Source organism: Myiozetetes cayanensis, unplaced genomic scaffold (assembly GCF_022539395.1).
Source record: "Myiozetetes cayanensis isolate MyiCay16 unplaced genomic scaffold, myiCay2020 scf2-11, whole genome shotgun sequence".
Classification (NCBI taxonomy): Eukaryota; Metazoa; Chordata; class Aves; order Passeriformes; family Tyrannidae; genus Myiozetetes; species Myiozetetes cayanensis.
In genome coordinates, this window is record NW_026087411.1 from 50,863,433 (window position 1) to 50,886,231 (window position 22,799).

The 22,799-nt window shown below is 36.7% G+C and overlaps 1 protein-coding gene across 2 annotated transcripts in view; it reads left to right on the top strand.

Annotated features, from left to right (window-relative positions):
• Positions 1 to 22,799, top strand: part of ESR1 (estrogen receptor 1) — a 113,553-nt gene that overhangs the window by 60,684 nt on the left and 30,070 nt on the right. Inside the window, exon 5 of one of the 2 annotated variants that reach the window (XM_050314880.1) lies at positions 1,444 to 1,779. The exons of the other annotated variant lie outside the window; for it this stretch is intronic. Coding sequence (XP_050170837.1) covers positions 1,444 to 1,779 — 336 coding nt within the window. The remainder of the gene's footprint in view (positions 1 to 1,443; positions 1,780 to 22,799) is intronic. 2 annotated transcript variants of the gene reach the window in all.

Here is a 22,799-nt window from a genome sequence, read left to right on the forward strand (position 1 = left end):
CTTAATCTTCAAGTACTACTTCAGTGAAAATCTCACCATAGTTGAAGAAAGAGGAACACAGATCTAAAGATTCTCCCTGTTTCTTTGATATTGGGAAAGGACCCTTGCTGATAAGATCCAACACTTATATGGAGGCATGCTGTATGTGAGATGAAAATGCTGCTATCCAAGACTGGGATTCTGAAGGTTTAAATTTTTGTGGCATGAAAAGGGCTGAGGAAAGGATGTATTGCCCTCTCCCCAACCATAAGAAAGACCTGTACTGAAGGCTTGAAAATGTCAGCAGTCCTCAAAGCTGTTTTTTTTCGTTTGTTTGGTTTGGTTTTGGTTTTGTTTTAAATGTTCTCTCTTCTCTATTTCTTGACTGGTTAGCATCTTTCTTCTCTGTAGATACTTTGCTTTTCAAACTGGGACCAGTGCTGCTTTTTCATATTGCATGAGAAATCCAGAATAAGCCCTATCATAAACTGCCTTCTTCTCCTCATAGCTCAGTTCCTTGTGTGCTTTCCTTATTAATTGGTTATCCTTCTTTGCCTCTATCTGCTGACGGATTTAGGTTTTTGACTCAGTCTCAAAATGCCTGTTACTCCTCCACTTTGAGCCAGACTTAATCTTCCCTTTATGATTGGAGAGCACATGGGCTTTATCATTATATTTTTCTTGTAACCTTTCCCCAAAGGGAGATTTTGTTCCAGTGTAAAAGGTCTGATGTTGTTCAAACTGGTATGGCTGGCTTGATAATATCCCAAGGTTCAGGGTCCTACAGTGCAAAGCACATTTCAGAAATGTACAGTAATGACAAAAGATTCTATTGTGGTTATTTCAGGCTTTTTACAGTAGGTCTCCCACATTAGATTCTGAGGTTGCAGTTATCTCTTCTTACTTCTGTTTATCAAGTTATATGACATTATTTATTGCTGTATAAGCTCATCTTATAATGGGAACTTTTTTGATTATTTTTATATCATCATGAAGATCATAGGCTCAGTAATAGGATGACGTTTAATTAAGACAGTGACCTTAGTTTCTGAGAGCTACTTCTGTGATCCATTTGTTCCGCCAACAGCATTAATTTATCACTCATCATTTATAGAATAATTGTCTACTAGAGGTTGGGACATACTTTGAAGTTTTGACTTGTAAGAAAACATTTGTTTATTCCCAATTATTGACTTCCTTTCTCGGGCTAAGGCAACTGTACAGTGTCACTAGTCTAGAGTTTTGTGTAAGTCCAACTGATCTAAGTCTTAGGAAGGAGTTCCTGACACTATATTTTTAAAAGGAGTTTTTCTCTCCACCCACTGATGTAAGATTCCATATATAGGAGGAAGTCTTCAGAAAATAAAGAAAGAGTCAATGCTGCCGGGGTCTGTCAACAGCAGCTGCTGTTGACTAAAGCCAAGTTCAAGGAAAGAAGTTCATTATATTCTTGTGTATCTCTAGGAATCCGGAAAGACCGCAGAGGTGGGCGAGTGATGAAACAAAAGCGTCAAAGAGAGGAGCAGGATTCCAGGAATGGGGAGGCTTCTTCAACGGAGCTGCGAGCTCCCACCCTTTGGACAAGTCCACTGGTGGTTAAACATAACAAGAAGAACAGTCCAGCCCTATCCCTGACGGCAGAACAGATGGTCAGTGCCTTGCTGGAAGCTGAGCCACCTCTAGTTTATTCTGAATATGACCCAAATAGACCATTCAATGAAGCCTCTATGATGACCCTGTTGACCAACCTTGCAGACAGAGAATTAGTGCACATGATCAACTGGGCAAAAAGAGTTCCAGGTAAGGAAAAACAAAAGCCAGCAGTGGACTATAAAAGCCTCTAGATGACAAACCAAAAGAAAAAAACATACTGATTTTTCCACTACCTATTATTTAATGAAAATTGTTCATTTAAGTATAAATACATTAAGAAAATTAACAATATTAAACAAATTTTAAGTTATATTGGTTGATAAAATACTGTAGTGGAACATAAGTGACTTTTGAAGAAAGATTGATTCAAGAGAAGATATTTCCCCACACTGTATAATATTGGGCAGTTCTTGATTGAAAATTCTTTTATTTTCAGATAACACTCAGCAAAATTAAAGGTAGGAAGAGATTGTTAGTCAAATTACTAGTCAAATCTAATCAATGTGATCTAATAAAAGTATTTTAACTATTTTGATCCCTTTTGGAAAAAAAGGGATTACTCTCATATCTATAATGTAAGATATAAATTCAGCATTACTAATAAGCCCGTAAGGATTAGTATTAATTATTTCATTCCCAGTTTATATTTTTGAATAGAAATTACAGACCTTTCATTAATTGTGGGTCTGAAAAACAGATCCAGAATAGCAATTATTGTAATAAAAATTTTTCCTATTAGAAAGAAATGTTTTTATCTTTATCACTTTGGTGCATTATGGCTGCCTCTTTTCTCAAAGGGAATTACAAAATTGTGGCACATATGTAACATTTTTGCTTGAATGTATGTTTCATATTCATTCATGTGGTGTAAATTAATTGATATAAATGAAATGAGGGAGTAGTTTTCTATTTAAAGTGATGAACTTTTAAAATTTCAGTCTACATGACTACTTTCCATTAGATAAGATTTAAGGGTTTATTAGAAATTTATTACATGTGCTGTACTTTTATCTTAGTAAAAATACTGGCATACTGGTAATTTATACTTCCTAATTCACTGGGATTCTGATCTCTTAAGTTTTTTCTATGGTCACTTACTGCTTTATGAAGGGATGTTAGAGAAGACCACCACAACTCTCACTAACTTAATGCATTACCTCAACAGAATTACAACCAGGTTATGCCATTTTTCTGTTTTCCTTCATTTAAATTTGACAAGACTGCTCCTGGTAAATTATTAACCTTGTCTTTTGCAGTCCTCAGGTGTTCCATTTTAACCAGTTTTCACATGTTACTTTGTGGGCTCCAGCTATGATCAGTGAGAACTTGTTTCATTTATCATTGTATCTTATAAGAAATCACCTAAGAATTTTATTCTTGACAAAGTCGCAGTGTTTTAGGCCAGCTCTTCAGCCTATTTGAGTCAAAGGCAGGTTCTACTGTTAATTTAGATATGTTTTGGACCATGCCCTTACAAAAATGATTTTGAAAAAAGAATTAATGTTCACAGTGTTAAAGACATTCACTATCAAAACTGATAAATAAATGCAAATTACTTTTCTACTGATTTTTAGAGATATAATTAAGTCTAAGTCTGTTAAAATAAATTAGTTTACATTCAACATGAATATATCACATTCTAAGTTTATTATGTCTTCCAACTGGAGATATTTGACTTCCATGACTTTTGATTTTGATATTGGAATTAATGGAAATATTAATGGAAATGTGTTTAGACAAAAAGTAACACTACCAGAGAATTCAGATCTGGCTTTTATTCAGAATTTCCTCTGAAACTGTCACAAGACAATTACAGCTGGTGATGATCAAAAAACTGCCTGGTAAGCAAGCCTTTGACATCAGAAAATCAAATGTATAAGGTTATCAACTATTTGTTTATATCCAAGGCATTTTACATTTAAATTGCCTGTTAATTGTCAAAATAACTTATAAGGAGAAACCAAGCCCAATGACTCTATGTATATGCATTAATAAGTACTCTAACAGGTGAGGTTTGATATAAGACTGAACTTTAGTGAAAAATAAAACCCCCAAATCCCTTCCCAGTGATAGTTTGATCTATTAGGCACTGTACAAACAATTATACCAAAGGAAAGTCCTAAAGCAGGAGAGATAGAATAAAGAGTTTCGGGATTCTGGAAGTGCTGGATACCTAGCTAATTCTTGGTGTTGTGACCTGGAGAACAGTATGCATGAAAAAAAGCAGAAATTAAAGTGTTTTAGAATGTTGATTTAAAAGAATTCAGGCCCAATTGTTTACCTACCTCTAAATTTGGGGCTCCTCAGAGTAGTAAATTTGGATCTAAGTGCTTAAAATATATATATATATATATATTTTAATCTCTCATTTGATCCTTAGAAAAAGTTGAGTGTACTGTGTTACTGATATTACACTTTAGAAGTAATGATCAACTTTCAAAGACAGGACCTTTGCTTGCCAAATTTTCCTTCTGCTGGAATGCACTGGCAATAAATATACAATAAGGAAATGTGTCCAACAACATAGGTCACATTTTCATCTCCAAGTATGTTGCCTAGGAAGACTCCATTATTACTAGGAATTAAGCAATACTGCTTAATCAGAGAGGATTTTTGTATACTATATGCATAAACAGAGGAACTGAATAACTTTTCACTGTTAGGTGAAGTATTTTGTGCAACAGTGTTGTGGGATGCCACTCAGTTATTTTCAGAGCTAATTTACTAAGGTTTCAAGCTTCAGAATCAAGGATAAAACCAGCCTTTTTTCTAAAAAGAGAGTGTGCTTTTTGCCAGTAGAAAAAAGGCAGTTGCAGGAAACAGCCTCTCCTATGCACACTTCTCAAGCCTTGTAAGCATTTCATAAGTTCATTTAGGTACATACAGGCACTTAGCTGTAGGAAAGCAAGGAACAAAGTCTGTACCAGTAGCCGAGTTGAAAGCATGTTTGTTGAGGAAGGAAGAAATTGATATCAACAGAACAGAAAAACAATGAAGATACAGCTTAAAAATAAGTGTAGGGACTGTCAGGGACATGTTTGTAGTTTATTCTGCTGTGTAGGCTTTAAAGAATAGTTTTTGGTCAGCAGTCTTTCTGATGATATAAATAGATGGGCATGGAAGAAGAAACAGCTAATCAGATGTACTAGATAAGACTGAAACAATTCTACAAAATGGAGTAATGAATAGTAATTTGTGATGGACTGTGTAGTATAATGTGGTCAGAGATCTGTTACTAAGGCATGCTGAGGGCAATCTTCAGACTGAGGTATCTTTGCAGACATGCCCTGATTGGGAAGATGAGAACTGTTCTAAGTCCTTATTGGAACTAGGTTGGCTTTAGTTCGAACTTGCTTAAATTGGCTCTGCAGTCTTGGTGGTGTTAACCAGTTTCTGGGGAAAAGATAACTTAGCCTTAAAATATATCTTCAATATTTAAATATAACACGATTTTTATCTGAGGTCATAACCACATTCCCCCATGATAATGCAATTCATAATATGACAAGTGCATAAAAGCTTGTTTTAATTTTCCTTTGAAACCTTGGCCACTAATATAAGTGGATTTGCCAGACGACATGAACAAAAATCTTATACGTGTCCTATGACATGCACAAAAAATCCCAGGGTGCCCCATAGGACTCACTCTTTACATGGCCTAATGGGGATTTTGGCTGAAGTCCTGACAGATGGCCTCTGAAAGACACTAATTGTGCCTTCTGATTATTCCAGCCAGCTGGAATAGCTGGCAGCTGTACATGAGGTGGGTGCAAGCAGATTGTGATGGGCTAGACTTACACGTGTAAATTGAGCCTTTTAACATTTCATTGGGATAAATCACTGAAAATCACATGTAAGCAAGGTATCAGCTTAGATGAATAAATCTGCTGCTCATTTTTGAATCACATATTCCTGAAATATATGGCCTCCTATGTCCTCAGTTTACATAACATCTTGGGGATATAGTACCCCCTTCAGAATGAGGTTTTTTAGTTTACTGAATTTTCATCATAGTCTGATGCAATAAGCAAAGCCACTACTTTGCTTTTCTACAGAAATGCTGATATGTCAAAGGAATTAACTTATTATACTTCATTATTCACTTACTGTCTATATAGTTTAACATCTTACTTGGAGTACTGTATTTTCTAAATGAAGCTGCTATTTTTAGTGTTATCATCAATAATTTCTTTATGCGGAATCTCTTGAAGATGGTTGGTAAGAGACATTATGAGCTTATACAGTGAGCCTGTGGTAGAGATTGTAGCTTTAAGGGAGTTTTGTTCCAAGGGTGAAGTCTTTGGCATTACTGCTACAATCTTGTGTAACTATTTACTAGAAGTACAGTAGCTGTACAACTTAATAGCCCTAAAATGGTACACTGGGCATACAGGCTTTGAAGTTTTGAGGTGATTCACAGTGCTGTACTTATTTTATGGCTTCATGAACCGAGGAGATAAACATTTTGGCACTGTTTTGGATTTGGTTGGTTTTTTTTATTTTCTGTATTTCAAAGCCACAGAAGTTGCTATTTTCTTAAGATATTGATTTCCTATTTGACCTTCTAAACTGCTCTGTTTGTCAAATTAGGAACAGTGTGTAAAGAGACCAACAATAGCCACAATTTTACACTGCACTTCAGTGACACCAAACTAAAAAAAAAAAAAAAAAAACACCAAAAAACAACAAAAACTCAAAAAAAGTGGAAGGAAAGAACTCTTGTATGAGGGTGGTGTGTGTTTATAACTTTTTAGGTGCAGGATAGGTTACAGAGCTTCTAAGTGTAGTGATCCTCCTGGCAATAATTTACACTTAGCTTAGAAAAGGAATGGATTGCAATTCTTGTAATAATTTTTAATAACCCTTGCAAGATATCTGTTTTATGGGCTCTTCTCCATTGCCTAACTGACTTGCTGTGGAGATTTCTAAAATGTTATTAAAAATACACCCCTTTGCTTATCTCTTTAATCTGTTGAAGTGATACTCTCTACTCCACTGTCTTCTTAGATGAACAACAGAGGAAGCAAATCTGTAAGCAAAAGAGAAATGATAACGGGAATCTGGATCTTACTTTATGGCTACTTTTTACCAATTTAATTTCTGTGAAGTTTCAATTAATTATTGTGAATGTAAGAGATAAGAATCAACCTTTGTAGTGAAAAAAGGCAATCACCATTTGAATCTGAACACCAGATTGAGAGGTATCATGGAATAGCATGATTATGCAGGACAGCAGAGTTAAAATCAATGAAATTAAAGCTTTCCATCCCTGTGTTTTCTTAGTCTGGAAAGCATCTTTATTCTCTCATGTTTCTATTTGCAAAACCAAACAAACGCCCTTTCCTGTCCTCCTCTAGCTTCTGGGTGCTGTATGAGAAAAACTCACTCTTATAAGTAGCTTTTTTATTATCTATAGAATTGTCTTTTAGTTTTGAAAAATGATGAGGTATATTTCCTCCTGTAGAGCACTTCTAATGAGAGAAAAGGATGAGACAATGTTACACAGTGGTTTGCCTTTGAGAGACTGGGGCAGAGGTGCTGATTCTAAAGGACTGAGAGACATTACGTGCACCAGGAACTTGTGTCGGGCAGGAAAAAGCCAAAACTGAGATGGAATGGTTCAGCAGAAGTGCTTGGAAAGGAATATAAACTTGAATTGCAGGTATCTATGGGAACAAAAATACAGGCAATGGTTTCACTAGCTGAAAACTGGAAGAAAATGATAGCAGGAGAAAAAAAGTATCAGGGTCTGAATTACAACTCTGGTATTGGAAATTTAAGAGGTGCACTAATGCAATGTTTTTCAAACTCTAGGGAGTCCTTAGAGTTAGGGATATAGAAGGGGAGATAAGTGCATCAGAGCGAGCTGACCAGCATCAAGGAGACTCCAACTGTGAGAAAAGAACACATGCAAGAGGACCGGAGGAAGAAGATGCTATGAATCAGTCACATGAGCCAACAGTAAATTCAACAGCTCAGTCCTGGGCTTCTTACTCAGGGTGCCTGCTGGAGGCCAGTAATTTGTTCAGGGACTTTTCCAAGTGGAAGAGTCTGGTTGTTGCCTGTTCTCATTGCTACAGGAAGAGCCTTAAGATGTTGTCTACTTAATATTCTCTACCATTTCATCTTGGAAGCCATAGTCTTTGAGCTTTGTGTTCCACTCTTTACCCATGAATTTCCTGGAAGTAGGGATTAAAAGAATATATTCAAACTGTATCATTTTTTTGCATAAAATTTCAATCAAGGGAAGCAGAGTTAGGAAAGACAAAGCAGTTAGAGAACCACTGAGAATATTTCCTTAGAAAGCTTTTGAATGAGCTCAGAAGTACATCCTTGAGGGTTTTCTAGTACTTGTCTTGCAACATTTCATAGTTTTTTTGTTTATTCTTATTTGAAAAACTAATTCTGTAGCTTTGCAGGTTTCATTTTGTTATCCAGAAGAAGAAACAGATTCTGAAGAGTATGTCAGGCACTGATGCCATTATGCAAGTACATCTACTCTTATCCCTTTCAGCAACATTCTGTGGCCACAATTAAAAGTTTTACCTCATATGCATGCAAAAACACGATCAATGTCAGTAATTATTTCTAATATTTAAACCCCCCAATATTAGAGTAATTCATAGTGAATGCTATATTGCCCTCTCATTCACAGAAATAGTTACATTGTTAGAGAGGTGACTGCCAAAAGCTATTGAATCAGACCTGTTATCCAACTTTCTAGCCTCTTTGAATCTAGGAAATCTGTAATAAGATGCAAGTTTATAAACATAGAATGAAATTACTGCATTTTACTTATGTTGCATAACTGTAGTTGTTCTCTGTGCACAGGACCAAAAAATCACCATGACCTTTCTGTTAAAATGGAGGTGAATGTGTGTAACATGCTGTGAAAATCCAATTTGAATTTTTTTTTTTTTTGAGATAAAGTGTTCCATATATTTTGAGAAAATGAAATATAGCTAGCAACATTCATCACAACATTTTTCCAATAAATCAATATCAATCGGAACCCAGTATTTCTTTTTAAGTACTATAACATTTGTTTTCCCAGATACGTCTTAGTTTCTTTCTTTGTTTGTGGAAGTGAATAGCTTGAAGAACAATTAATACAGGCATCCAAACCCATCCATTTATTACCTCAGCACAACAATTCTGTTTACTCTAGGTGATTTTTTTAAAAACTGCTTTCTTTAGACTGTGAACCTCAAATACATTTTTCCATCTGAATATCCCTGAATGAGTATGTGCTGAAATTTAAATATAAATCTGAGGACAAACTGAACCTATAAACCTCTGTTTCTACAAGTATATATGTATCCAAATATATTTCTAAAGATTACTACTCCACGCATAGAATCATAGTTCCTTATGTACACAGTGGTTTTAAAATCCAGACCCACAGTGCTATTACAAGGCTGACCCTATTCAGGCCTATTCAACGTAAGAAATATTTGAATTCCAAAGTTCTGAATTTTGGGGCTTCCCAAAAAGCTGTCTCAAAGAAAAAGTACCATCAGTAACCAATGTTTACTTAACTGTAAGTAATCTCATTTACCTGTTTGACTTATACTGACAGATGAAAAATAAAACCAAACAAGTAAGAAGGAGCTAACATTCTTTTAACAAGAATTACTTACATATTGGAGTTCACTAGGCATTCAATAGCATACAAGTTCGTTTGATAGTAAGTGTTTGAAGATGAAATTCTATTGGCAAATGAAGAGGCAAAAATGAACATTCATGGTAACAATCTTATTATTTTTAGCCAAAACTTAAGGAAATTAAATACTTAAACTGTAATATTTTATTTCTAAAAGATATGATCCTTTTATAAAAACATTTCCTGCTATTTTTCTTTAGCTCATAAATAATTTACACTCTTGGATGAATATATCTGTCTTAGAGTCTTCAGCTATGCTGAACCCTGGAGCTTTCCAAGAAATGCTCATTAATTTCCACTCTAAGTAAACAGTAAGTAACGATCCCTCCTGATTTATTTATTTCTTAAAATAATTTACAAAAAGAATATGCGATTGTTGGAAAGCACTGATGCGATATGTATGTGCATGTGCACATATCCATTGTTCCCTGTTCACATAATTCACATAAATTGGCCTTTTTTTACTTGATGTTCGATCACTTCAGCCTAATTCTTTTAGATTCTCCCCAGTACTATATTTCTGAGCTGTAATTCCAGCTGTTTATTCCAGAGATTATTTTCATATCATGTGCATTATTTTTCTGTTCAAGTGAGTCATTCACTAAAATCTCAGATATATAGGAGTTTTTAAGTTACATAGAAATAATTAGGAAAGATTTATTGCAGATGACTTCTGGATGGGCTCTTACCCTCTCTGTATTGCTGCAGTGGTGCATTATATGACACATCTGTTACGCAGCTCATTTGTTTTCTTTGATTATCTCTCCAGGAAATGAACTATGTGTGTAAAGAGTATGTTGTTTTGTCTGTGTGTTAGTTAGAGATGGCTGCAAATTTAAACTCATGAAAGCATTTACAAAATATCCCACAGTGAAATGGGAAATGAGAAGTATGTGATTGGCTTGTTCCTCCAGGAGTTTGTTCTCGGCTAAGAGTGGCCATCAGGAAATATTACCTTCTGTCTTCCTTATGGAAAATTCTGTTCCTTGTAAGAAATGTGGCTGTCCGCCACCGTCCTGAGCAGGGATATGGAAATGCAATGTTTATCATATTTATCACTGTGGTTAGACTTTGGGTCTAGACCTAAAGTTTCTTAAGTCTCTTGAGGAGCCTTCGAAACAGGAGGGAGGAATCAAGATCTTGACTTTGACCAGTGTCCATCTCCCTTCCCCCACCCAAGAGGGGCACCGCTCAGGGTGTCAGGGGTACCCAGTGATTCTCTCAGGTATCTGGTATTCCTTATGAGCAGACTGATCTCTGAAAAAGAAAATACATGTTGGCAGAATTTTCAGAGATTTTTGTCTCTACAGCATGAGATTTTTGGTTTGGAACTTCTTTCAGTTAATCCAGTAGGAAGTCATAAGACCCAGAATCAAGGTTAATATATAGACAAGGGGAAAAGTACCATTCAAAATCTCAATTACAGACTAAAAATGTTGTGTTCCTTGTTAAATTACATTCTGGAGTGTTTGAGTTGATTTGGAAAATCAAAATTCATGAAATCTTAATTTACTTTTATTCACGAAGATAGGGAAAGTGGCAGAGTAGACTAATTAAAATTTCCCCAGACAATAATAAATCTTACCAATAGCCTAATGAGGCATCTTCTGCAACAGCTGCTGTCCTTCAGAAAACATATCTGCAAATAGAGAAGTGGCTATATGGGCTGCTGGCCTGTGAGCCAAGTGTTTACTAAAACACTGAATGGTCTCTAATTGGGTGTGTTTATTGTATTAGAAACGACTGACAGGAATAGAGCTAAAATTACAATATTGCCATAATAATAGAAATTATTATAGTAGTATTGCATGTCTGACCTATTTCAGAAATCTCCTTTCATTGCTAAAAAGTTAGTATTTCTTATAAATATCTCATACACTTGTAGGACGTACTTTGTGAGATTGTAATTTCACAAGTATTTATTCCAGTTGCAACTCCTATCTTTCTGCTCCCCCCTGTGTTGGGGTGGCTATGCAAGTAAAGGGATTTAGCTGGGTTAAAAATCTTTTGCACGTGTGTATTTTGACTTGCCTATAACTTGTGTGAGTACCCCAGTCCAGTTCATGGCAAAATGGTTGAGGCAATTGAAGTGTGAGGGTGAGGGTATACAGGTATGATGGTGCTAGAAAGAAAGATTCATGTATCTGTACTGCCAATAATAACATACAGTTCTAGCTCAAGTCTTTTTCTAATTTAATTTTTCTTTATTTCTACTTCTACAGAGAGGTCTTTTCTGGTCTCTCTGTACAAAAGACAAGAGTCGTCCAGTTACTGGCACCATTTACAGCCTTTATCCTGTTTGCCTGTAGAGATATTCTTTAGCTCCTACTTTGCATATTCCTTAATCTGTAACATGTTCTGTAGTGCTATGCCAGAGCTATAAGGGGTTGGAGAGTCATAAGGAAGAGGCAGCATGCTAATTTACCTCTCACTCAAGAGGCATCCTAGCTGACAGAGGATCTTTACTTTCCTTGAATCCATGGGATACAAGATACTTTACTTCCCAGGAGGCAAAGGTTGACTGGTTTGTTGCCGATCCTAGTGCAAATTTTTTAGAAGTTGTTCTTCTGACTTTGTCTTCTAGGAAAGCAGTAAATTCTTCTGGAAGTTCTCTGGGCCAAGTTTGTACTGTGCAGCTAGTAGATAATGACCTGAAATGACAGAAGCGTGTGGCAACCTTTTTGGAATCAGCAGTTGACTTTTAGTCTTCTGCAGGGTGGGATTTTGCAATGTCTGTGGAAAATGAAAGCTCTAGTATATTTTATTTGGTGATGGTGGAATTAAATACTGGTATTCAATGGTTAACATCTCACACATTTGAAAAACAGTATACACAGAGAGGTTCTCAGCTGACACAGAAGAGCTGCCCATGAAAATCCAGCATATTTATCAATGCTGCTTGTGACTTCATTTTTTTCCCCCACACTTGCTATTCATACACACACAGTTATGGAGAATCATTGACTCTAATATGAATACTAAATGCACCTTTTTCCCCCAGGTAAACATGTAGCGTTGTGTTCCTTTATGCAGAGCCTTTTGGGAGGATTGTTGCTTTACCACAGGGAAGCACCAACTGTGCCAGTGCCTCCTTGTGTTAGTTTTGCCACAGTGCATCCATTTCTAAACAAGTTATCTCAGGACCTTATGTGCTGCATGGGAAACCTGTGAAGCACATTAAATATCCCTGCTGTGAAACAACTTTCCTCCCCCCACACCCCTGCCTGATTTGAAGATTCTTAGCCTACAGGCATAAATATGAATTAAATCTGCTATGTTTTTTTACAATGCTTATTATCCTCCTGTTTTATGCCTTACCAGTATGCCCCTCTTCTCAAAAAAACGAAAAAAATCTAATCTTTTGCAGAAGTTTTACATGCTATTTTACTAGGTGTTATGCAAAACTATCCTGAGGTGATTGTTGATACCACTGAGTATTTCTACAGAAAAATTAGTTATAACTAAGTCTGAAGTAATGTCGTATATTAAACTATGCAATTTGTTTGAAAGCAATTATGTTTCTCAGTTCTCTTCATGTCTATTTTTGTATCTTTGTTCTAGTCTATGTTACAGGTTTTGGTTTGGTTGCCTTTTTTTCCTTCTTCTTCTTTTTAAGGGGCCACTTCTAATCAAGGGTTCAAACAGACACTGACATTTGAACATCAGAATGAGACAGTGCCAGGCAAAATAAATACATTTTCCTTACTGCCTTATTTCAGTAGACAGTGTAGTCAGAGTGCTCTTTTCTTTAGACTCCAGATGAGGCTTTTTGTACCTTATTTGTCAGTAATAGGGCTTCTGAGAGATTTTGGTAAAAATCCATTACTGCAGTCTGATGAATTCAGGTCTGCTTTTCTTCAACTGACAGTGAATAACTGTTACCAGCTTTCCATGAGTTATTTTATCTACAGATAATGTGGAGTAACTAAAGTGCTGATTTCATGTAGGTGGAAGACTGAAATAATTCAGTAACGGGATATCGGAGGTAGTTCAGTATAATGTTGATGAGCTGTTTTTCCTCTTCTTAAAAAGCTGCCAACCTGACAGTGGGTCTCTTGGCTTCCAAGTCTCTGAGCAGCTTGGTAATAGTTGATGTTTAATATGGTAGGACTATTTTTAAGTGTGTTTGGATGCTGTATTTTACACTCAGAATTGACTTGTGTGTGTGTGTGTGTGTGTGAGACAAAAATGTTAAGATTTTGATGCTTGTTTTTGAATTTCGTGGTGCATTCCACTTCTTCAGTTCACACTTTGATTTTCTGTTTGTGTAAAAATGCATCCTGAAAATACTTAAAATTTAGGTTGATTCCAGACTTAGCACAAATAGTCAGGAGGTGATTCACTTCTCTGAGTATCTCTGAAATTCCTGTTCTATTTGTTCTGATTAAGTTAAATTATTTTCTGTCAACTTCCTAGTTTGCTACCTCATTGCTTGCCTGGCTTGTCTGATCATTAATAGTCATATTTAGCATATCAAAGGATAAAGTGCTGTGGCATCTGCTTGACAAGTTTTAACCACATTGTTCTTTCATATTTTCTGTCTCTTTTCAGTTCTTTACAAGTTCATCTTTCACCGTCATAGTGCAACATCAGTTCTGTGTGACCTATTATGGTTGTGTCCATATTGCAGTTACTACATGAGCTCATCTCATCTTGGTAACTTTTCTAGCGGCAACAGTGTAGCCATGGGAGCGTATAAACATATATGAGCTGTAGAAGTGTATAACAAGAACCCATAAACTTCTGGTTACATTCTAAAGTGGGCAAGGTCATTTGGGTAACACTCAGATGGTATTTGCTGCCTCAGGGCTCCCACACCAAACGCGCTGCCTCTGAGGATAGGAACCCTCAGCCTTCTATACATGATCCAAACTGTGTTTGAGGGGCAGTATGGTGATGTTATTCATAGTCTCCTAGTTTGTATCTGAACTGTGTGAAGGGTCTCTATTTCTGATTCAAGATAAAGGTTTCTTCTCATCATGAGGAGTTTATCAAATTTTCATCTCATAACAGGCAAAAGAGAAAAGAAAAACAAAATCGATTAAAATGTCTCTGAAATAGGGAAGATGAAAACAACCACTTTTTATGAGTTGGAAAAAATATCAAATTAAAATTCCAGGGAAAACTTTCTGAATTTTAAGTTATATTATTTTCTTCTAATATTCAATTTCTTCTGCTGTAGTTATTAGAAGATATTAAAGTGATTTTTTTTTAAATGTAGTCGAATTCCATACAACTTTCTAGTCCTGGCAAAGGATGACAAGTAGAATTTATAGGTCCAGTCACTCTGGATGAACTTGAACACTGTTCCAAAGCTTTTCCAGATGTCTCCATCATAGTTGTGTGAATAATTAGTTTCTTTGTTTCATGGCAGGTAAAAACAACAAGAAAGAAACATTTTCACTTCATATAAAATGAAATTTTTTGACCTTTTTGTTAGGTAATAACCTTTTTGGGTGAAATGAAATATTTTATTCAATATGATAGAGTAGACTTTAGTAAGATTTCAAATATTTTAGTCACCTATTTAAAATTTTAGTGCTTCCAACTAGCTCTAGCTTCACTAGATGTCTCAACAGGCTGTACAGGACCTTGAGTAAGGGTCATTGTTCTCCAAGTGCAACACCTGTGTTTTGTATGCACACCTGAGCCCAGACCATGCAACACGTAAGAGTTTCCTGAGGGTGCCTGAGGCTTTGCAGATGCTGAAATCTGCCTTGGGTTTGTTACACATTGAAGGAGAGTGTGCAACAAGAGGGGCTTAAGACAACGATGTATTTTGTGGAAACATGCTGCTTGATAACTTGGACGAGAAAGTTAATATAAATGGCCAGCTGCATTCCAGTGTCTTGCTTTCCCTGTAAAATATTCCTTTGCTCTGTCTTATGATGACACTCCCACACAGCTGCTAAAATACTCTTCTTGTTGTAGTGGTTAAAGGAAATTGCAGCAATTAATTTTGCTGTCTTTCTTCTCTTTGATGTGTCCTTAGAATTTCTTGGATAATTTTTTCAGAGATTGGGTTCTGTTCAAATCCAGTCATGTAGGGGTGAAAAGAATAGAAGGGAAAAGAGATGTTTGAGTCTCATTTATAATATGTGCTTGTGTTTCTGTTTTGATGTAGGTACCAGCCAATGTAATGAACACTAAACTATACATATACATAATCTATTACTCATCTACAAGTGCAATAGAGAGAAATAAGACTTCTCCAGAAGTGAACAATCTGGAGAAATAAAATGGATGCAGGTGCCTTAGTCAAGTTAGTTTTATTTCCTAGTGACTATAAAGAATGACCAGACCTTGAACTCTGAGGTTATGCCTCATTTCTTGGGTACAGCACATTATGTTCTGAGCAATTTCTATTTGTAGTCTTGAAGCAGTTTTAATCTTCTAGTTCACTACAGACTTGACAGTTTCTCCCTCTTTTCCTTGGGTTGCAAAATAATCCTCTTTTCTGCTGGTTCCAGATGCTACTGCAATGAATGTTAATTGGTTCAGTGGTGAGTACAGTAGGTCCTGGGATGGAAGAAAATGTGGAACAAAAAGCTTAGTGCCTTGTTCACTGGATTTTATGAATGAAGAAGGGGAGACCATTGCTCTCCCAGTTTCATCATGTGAAAGTTGTTGTAGTCAAAGAAAGTGTTAAATTAAAAAGTGACATTTCTCAAGCTTCAAGGCATGGTTGGAGATATAAATTGAAGCAGTGAAACTTGAATTCTTAAAGAATTAAACTGAAGTATTAGGAATATCAAAAGTATGAAACCAGGTTTTTAGGGACATTCAGAAAGAACAGAGTTAATAATCCTTAATTTCAGCTTCTAATTCCTTCAATAAATAACTAATAATAATTTAGAAAAGTGGCTGAAGCTGGCCATTGATTGCATTGCTTTGCAAATCTAATTTTATCTCTTTTCTAAAATGTTCTTAATTATGTTATGATGACCTTTAAGTCTTTCATATAGCTCTTATAATTAAAGGAACAAACAAGATAAAAAATGGAACGATGGAAATATTTTTATACTGGAACATTTGTGAAAAAAGTGAGGTGCAGAAAAGCAGAAATATCGTAGAGTAGCCTGTGGTAGAGTAGGTTTCCAGGCTCACTTTAACCAACTTATTTTCACTTGCCTTATCCTTATCCTGCCCCTTATACTACCACTAGACCATGAGACATACCTCCATTGCCTTTGTCCACCCTGAGGTTTTTCAGAACCTCTTCCTCTAGCAAGGTGTGTCTCCCAGGGCTGTAGTGAAAGCCAGGCATGTAGTGCTGCCCAAGCCAGCTCCAGACAGGGCTCCATGTGGGCCACCATCTGGCTTGCTGCTTTTGCCAATACTGTTAGGGTACTGGCCATCCAATCAAGTGCTTATAAAATTAATAAGAGGATGTAACAAAAGCATGTAAGTACTCTCTGTAAAAGAGGAAGACAACCGGAAAGTCTTTGATCTTTGGTTTTAAAATTTTCCCCTAATAATTGTGTATTGAAGTAACCATTTGAAACCTAGCAGGAGCGTGCTGGGATCCTTTAAAAAGCTGTGAAAGAGTCTGCCTATGTCTGCTTCTTTTTCCCCCTCCAGTTTGCTTAAAAACTGTGATTGCTTAAACAGATTGCTCAAAGAGTGATTGCTTAATGAGACCTTTTGCCTCAAATGATTTTTTTTTGACAGCCACAAAACCATAACTTACATTTGGTTTAGGTTGTGATTGGAACAAAACCTGGTACTTTAGTAAGAAGGTCAAACAAATGCTGAAAACCTAATATTCTCTTGGACGCAGCAATACATTAAAAAAAAAAAATCCAAGCTGTATTGGATGTGACCTCAAGTCTTAGGGCAGATTTACACAAAGTGTAAACCATCAGAGGTGGTTGGTGCACCCTGGCTGCCTGTCGCTCACTTTTCATGCTCTTCCTTCTTAACCATTTATTTCAAAAGCTGTCTGAACACTTAAACCAGCAGAAGAGACCAGGAGTGTGACAGCCATTGTGGAGTGGGGAAGGTCGGGAGGGGAAAGAATGAAGTAGAGAAGACAGCTTTTATTTATGAGCGTGTCTTTTGAGTTTGTAAAAGTCAGTCAAGAACGCATAACCAGCCACAGAATTTATTCTAGCTGGAGCTGCTTTTGATGGAAAACATTTTGCATAGCTGTGGCCTCTTAAAAAAAGGACAAATCCCAGTAACCCCCTCTAAACAACTTGCAACTGGGCTGAGTACTGTTATAAATCGGCCTGAGTACTGGTATAGGTTTATACTGTTGCAGAGACAATAAATAAAAGACGTATTACTTCATGCTATCTATTTTAGTCAGCAGATAATAAATTTTGTCTAATATCCTTCTTCACCTGTGCAGGGTAAAGTTCAGAGGACACCCCTCAAAGAAAAGCCAACAACAGCAGCTGTTGTTCCATTCTCAATATGCAGATAGTGTTCTGTGCTTTGTATTTGCAAGCTTGAACCCCCTGAGAAATAGTACAGCTCTCAGTGGTAAAAGAACCATAAAGTAGCATTTTACTGTTGTCAAAGCATACCCCGAGTCTCAGAAATCTCAATTACAGTCCAGGGATGAATGATCATTAACATACTTTAAATTACTGCTGTATAGTGCTGTAGGAATTTTCCATGTAATAACGAATGTCGCTTTTTGTTGATCAGTTGAAGTGCTTGTTTTCTGTACAGAAAATATATGTATGTCTTCCTTCTTACTTTATAAAACAAGAATGATAAACTTTCAATAACCAACTGCAGCCAGCCTTCATTTGCAATAATCTTATACAGTTGTAGTTGTTATAATTATTATGATTAGCAAGATTTGTTCTTATTTTATTAACTTTTAAAACTGCTTGTTTAGAGGTGAAAGAAAACTTAGGCCCAAGATTTCTTTGATATAGGTAGCTGCCTTGCCTTCGTTAGTGAGTGTTTTAAGACTGATTAAGAGTTAATGCTTGTATAATTGCCTGCATACAGGTTTTCTGCTCACATCTGAAGAATTCTGTCTCCCCCAACTCTAACTTGGTCAGGCTTTCTTTCCTTTTTCTGTATGAGAAAAGTTCAGTTGTTTCAGGTTTGGGGTTTTTTTGCCTTTTACTGATTTGGAAGAAACAGAACTTGCACTTGATCTCAAGAAGGCTTCTCCAAACCAAAGATTTTTGAGGCTGAAAGGATGAGAGAATGTGCTGAGACACCTCTGTCCTAATCCTGCCTCCTCCTGAATGAGGCACTTAACCTCTCTGTGTTCTATCTATAAAATACATTCAATAATACTTAATGGTCTTACTGCCTTTTGAAAATGTAAAGTGTTATGTGAGTGCCAATTACTTTTATTATGTTCCCTGATGGAAGGCCTCTATGTATTTGTGTTAACTGGTACTGCTAATGCACTTTCTGGAATAATCTTTGGTTAACCAAGTGAAACTGTTGCAAAAAACCCCCTGTGTTTAAGTCAAGGCAGACACAGTGACACATGTGAGAAAGTCAGGACTTGACAGCTCTTAGCTTCACTAAGATTGTTTCCTGAGTCAGCCACGGGCTTGAGCTACAACACTACCCAGCTTGTCTCATCTCCAGTCTGTCTCAGTGCCTGGAAGAGCACAGTGAGGAAGAAGTCTTGAGCTTTGGACACACAGCCTGACCATCCACCAGCATAGGACACATCTTCTTCAGGCAGTCAAATAAATCCTGCAGAATAGTTTGGTTGTGCTGGTGTTCAGGGAGAACTTGCTTTCCCCAAAACTCACAGCAGCACTGCACAGCTAAGGGCTGGCTTCCAGGCTGGGTGTTCCTGCAACCCCCAGGCCAGCACATCTCCCTAGGAGCATTGCCAGCCAAGCTGGTGGTGTGGTGGAGAATTCTCATGTTTCTCTCAGTCGAGGCATCAGTATTTCATAAAAATGTGGCAAGAGTTTGTCAGGAGAAGAGAATGTATCTCTAATCAGTGGCAATTGTCTGTCACTACCCCTGAAATGTTTCCAGGGCCTAAAACCAAATTGGGCTCAGTGTAAAGTACCAACTTCCACTTAGCTAACTTATTTACAAGCTTGCTCTGGCATAGGAAATTTGAAATTGGACAACATTTAATAGATCTGATATATGCAGGAGACAGCTGGTCATAATTTAGACTGGTGTGTACCTGAGGAGCGAAGGAGACATTCCTTTACTGAACAAAGGATTGGCTACTTGGACCAGGATTGGCCTCAGAAAATTTTTAGGCTCCTCATCCTGAAAAGATATGGACTGGACAGGTCTGAAAAAGTATGCCTTTTTGAGTAAGCAGAAAGCATTGAGTGAAGTTGTGATAACTTTACATATTCCTGGAAAGCAGTTGAAGTGGCTCTCATTTACCTGAGAAATACATTTTGGAATCATCATGGTGCAGCTTTTAAGAGGAAGCAGATCAGACCAGCTCCTAGAAATGGGATCTGAAATAGAAGTGACAAATGTCCCTGCAGCATCCTGCTCTGGGGACAGTATGGAGTGGTAAGGTATGGAATTTAATTGGGGTGGTCCATATGCCAAACTGTAAGGTGGGTCTCATTAGGCCAGTTCAAGGAGGATGGAAACCTCTGGTAGATGAGAAGAGCAGAAGCTTGCTTGATCTTGACTTTCAATATGAATACAGACTGTGAAAGCAGAGCCTCATCATCCTTCTGACTTCTTGGATTTTGCCCCAAACCCCAAACATTCCTAACCTATATTAGGTTTACGCCTGGAAATTGTAATTGATTTTTTTCAGAAAGAAGTTTAAAACCATTAGGGCTGAAAATGGCAAATGTAAAGCATAATTTTTAAAAGGAATTAACAGTAATTAAGAGCAGATGCCGTTCTCTCTGATCTCATTTAATTTCTGACAGACTGTTTACACTTGGACAAGACAGTGTGTAAGTTTGGATTGGTGTTCTACTATATTACAATTATACAGGCAGGAAAAATAGAGAATTGTGAAAGAGCAGACAAAGTAGTTAGAGGCTCTTACAATTATACCACTTGTTTTGTGTTTACCTTTCAGACTTTCCTCCCTGGAACTCAGTAAATTGTAGCTAATTTTTTTCTGACTGCACTAACAGAAACAGAAGCAATGTCCCTTTAAAAAAAATTGAAATAATGAGACTAATCTTTTAGCAAAATATTTGGATGGAAAATGTTGAGGTTTAGAGATCTTTGATCTTCAGTCTTTAAAATAAGTCTTGATTTAAAACACCGGTGGTGTGTAAACAATTAAGCCAATATGCCAATACGTCATACTGTAAGTGCCCTCAGGAGGCAGAATTTAATATAAGTGTCTTATAATTTTGGTCTGTAGGTCTGTTGAAAGAATTAAGAATAAGTAGCATTATAGAAATAGCTGTGTGAATACCAAGTCTCAAGGAAAAGAGTGTTTGTGATTCTCTGATTCATTTGTCTTTGGACTCTGTTTTGCTCTGCCGTTGTTGTATGTACGCAAGGCTGTAGTCAAGGTGTGGGTTTTAACCACCTCTTCAACTAAGAGGTTTCAGGGCTCAGCCTGCAGGGTTACAGAGACTGAGTGATCCATGCAATTTCAGAACAAAGCATCATCTTATGTGCTAGATAAATGCGTAGATGCTGTCTCACCACTCTGCTTAAAGTGGAGAGGTTGGACACCAAGCTTGTGGCATTACAGCAGGCACAGATTTCACCACTTAATCAAACAGTGGTGACTGAGGTATTGGTCCTCCAATGTGTTTTAGGTTATGAGGAACAGATGCTGTTTTTCCTCTTTCTGGCTGTTTTTTTGAGAACAGAACTTGCCATAGGAATTATTTTGCTGTTTGCCTTTCATCTACTTAGATATTTTTCTCTATACAAATCTCTTATAATGTGGTTGTTTTATTGCATGGTTGCTAGCAATTACGTTGCAGCACCCACCACTACTTTCGTGCTGTCTTTGCCAATCCAATTAGTGTTTTGTTCCAAATGTTGCCTATTACATAACCATCACATAATTGAGATACTGTACTGAATTGTAAATAACAGCCTTTTTCTGTGGTTGTTGCCACTTTTCAGAACGCTGCAGTAAGACAGAAAAAAATAGTTTTCTGTCTGTGCAGATTTAAGACACAGTGTAGGAGCGTTCTGATTTCCCACAACATTTTGTTTAGTATAACATCCTATTTTTTGCTATAGGAAATATTAAAAAATTTATGTTACTATCAAGGTAAAGACTTTACAGGCAAGCAGGCAGGACATTTATGAAAGAGATAACCTTTGAAGTTCAATAGTTAGGCATATGTTGTTCAGCTTATTAATAAGTTAGCTGGAAAAAAAGGGTGTGAATAATGGTGATAAAAATTATGGCTGTTATTGACTAATGTGGTGAAGGCAAGGACAGACTGAGAAACTGTGCAGTCCTAGTCTCACTGTCTCTGAAAGAAAATAGTTGAACTGGAAAATGCTCCAAGAAGGACAAGATTGTTTCAAAGGTGAACAGGATAATACAAAAAGACCATTTTTGGCTCTGCAAATCCAAACCACATATTTCTGGAGCCTGAGAAAACTTCCTGTAGAAGCATATGTTTCTTCTGCTGAAAGTTTTGCCATAAGCATGTGGTATCAATTGCTGTTGTAAATGGGATACTTTTCTAGATGGAGCTTCACTGTTGCTTTTAAAACTATTTATTGCTTTTACTTTACTTTCCTTCAAAGCATCTGGAGGCAGAATCACTCTTTATGGCACAATGTTGTTGATTGTCTTGCAAAAATTGGCTGACATTTATATTTTAGGTATCCATCATGGTAATTAAGAGATATTGTATAAACATACAGGTTAGATTAGAATTGGATTAGATGTAAAAAGGTTTCTCTATCATTTGTCTTCACCTCTACATGACTGATTTTGAACAGTTTTAACATCTTGTAGTTTGTGTCTTATGAACATGAGTAGAAGCTGCAAAACTGTGGTAATGATTTCCAAATGGTAGTAAGGACCCACTGGAGGACTTACTGTTGTAGGGTTGTATCTGCAATGATGCTGGCTATTGGGTCTCAGAGAATGGTGGCTGGTAGAGAAATCATTTCTGATAAAACAGAAAGCTACTTATTTGGCCAAAAGTCACTAAGGCAAATGATGAATTTATGAGTTTCAAAATGATTAGTATAATTTTACACACACACATATATATACTTACGCATATGTTGGTAGTGGTTATTTTATAGGACTACAGGGTTCACAATGTGTGTTAACAGCAGCAATAAATGAAAATCACCTGAGTTTCCTGTTGTTTCTTACTGCAATCAAGCAATTTAGTGCATAAATCACTTCTCTCTTCTCAGATTTGTAAGCTTTATTGAATACTACTTCCAGCAGTCCTTGTGTTGCCCTTGGGCAGCTGCCTAAACTTCCAGGTTACAAAGAGATTTGCTCATACCTATAGTAAATGGATACTGCCTTCATTTTTCTAGGATGGTAGGATCATACAATTTTGGATTCCCAAATCTAATGCCATTCCTAGAGAGCCATGTTTACCACAAAGGGGGGCTTTTAATATCT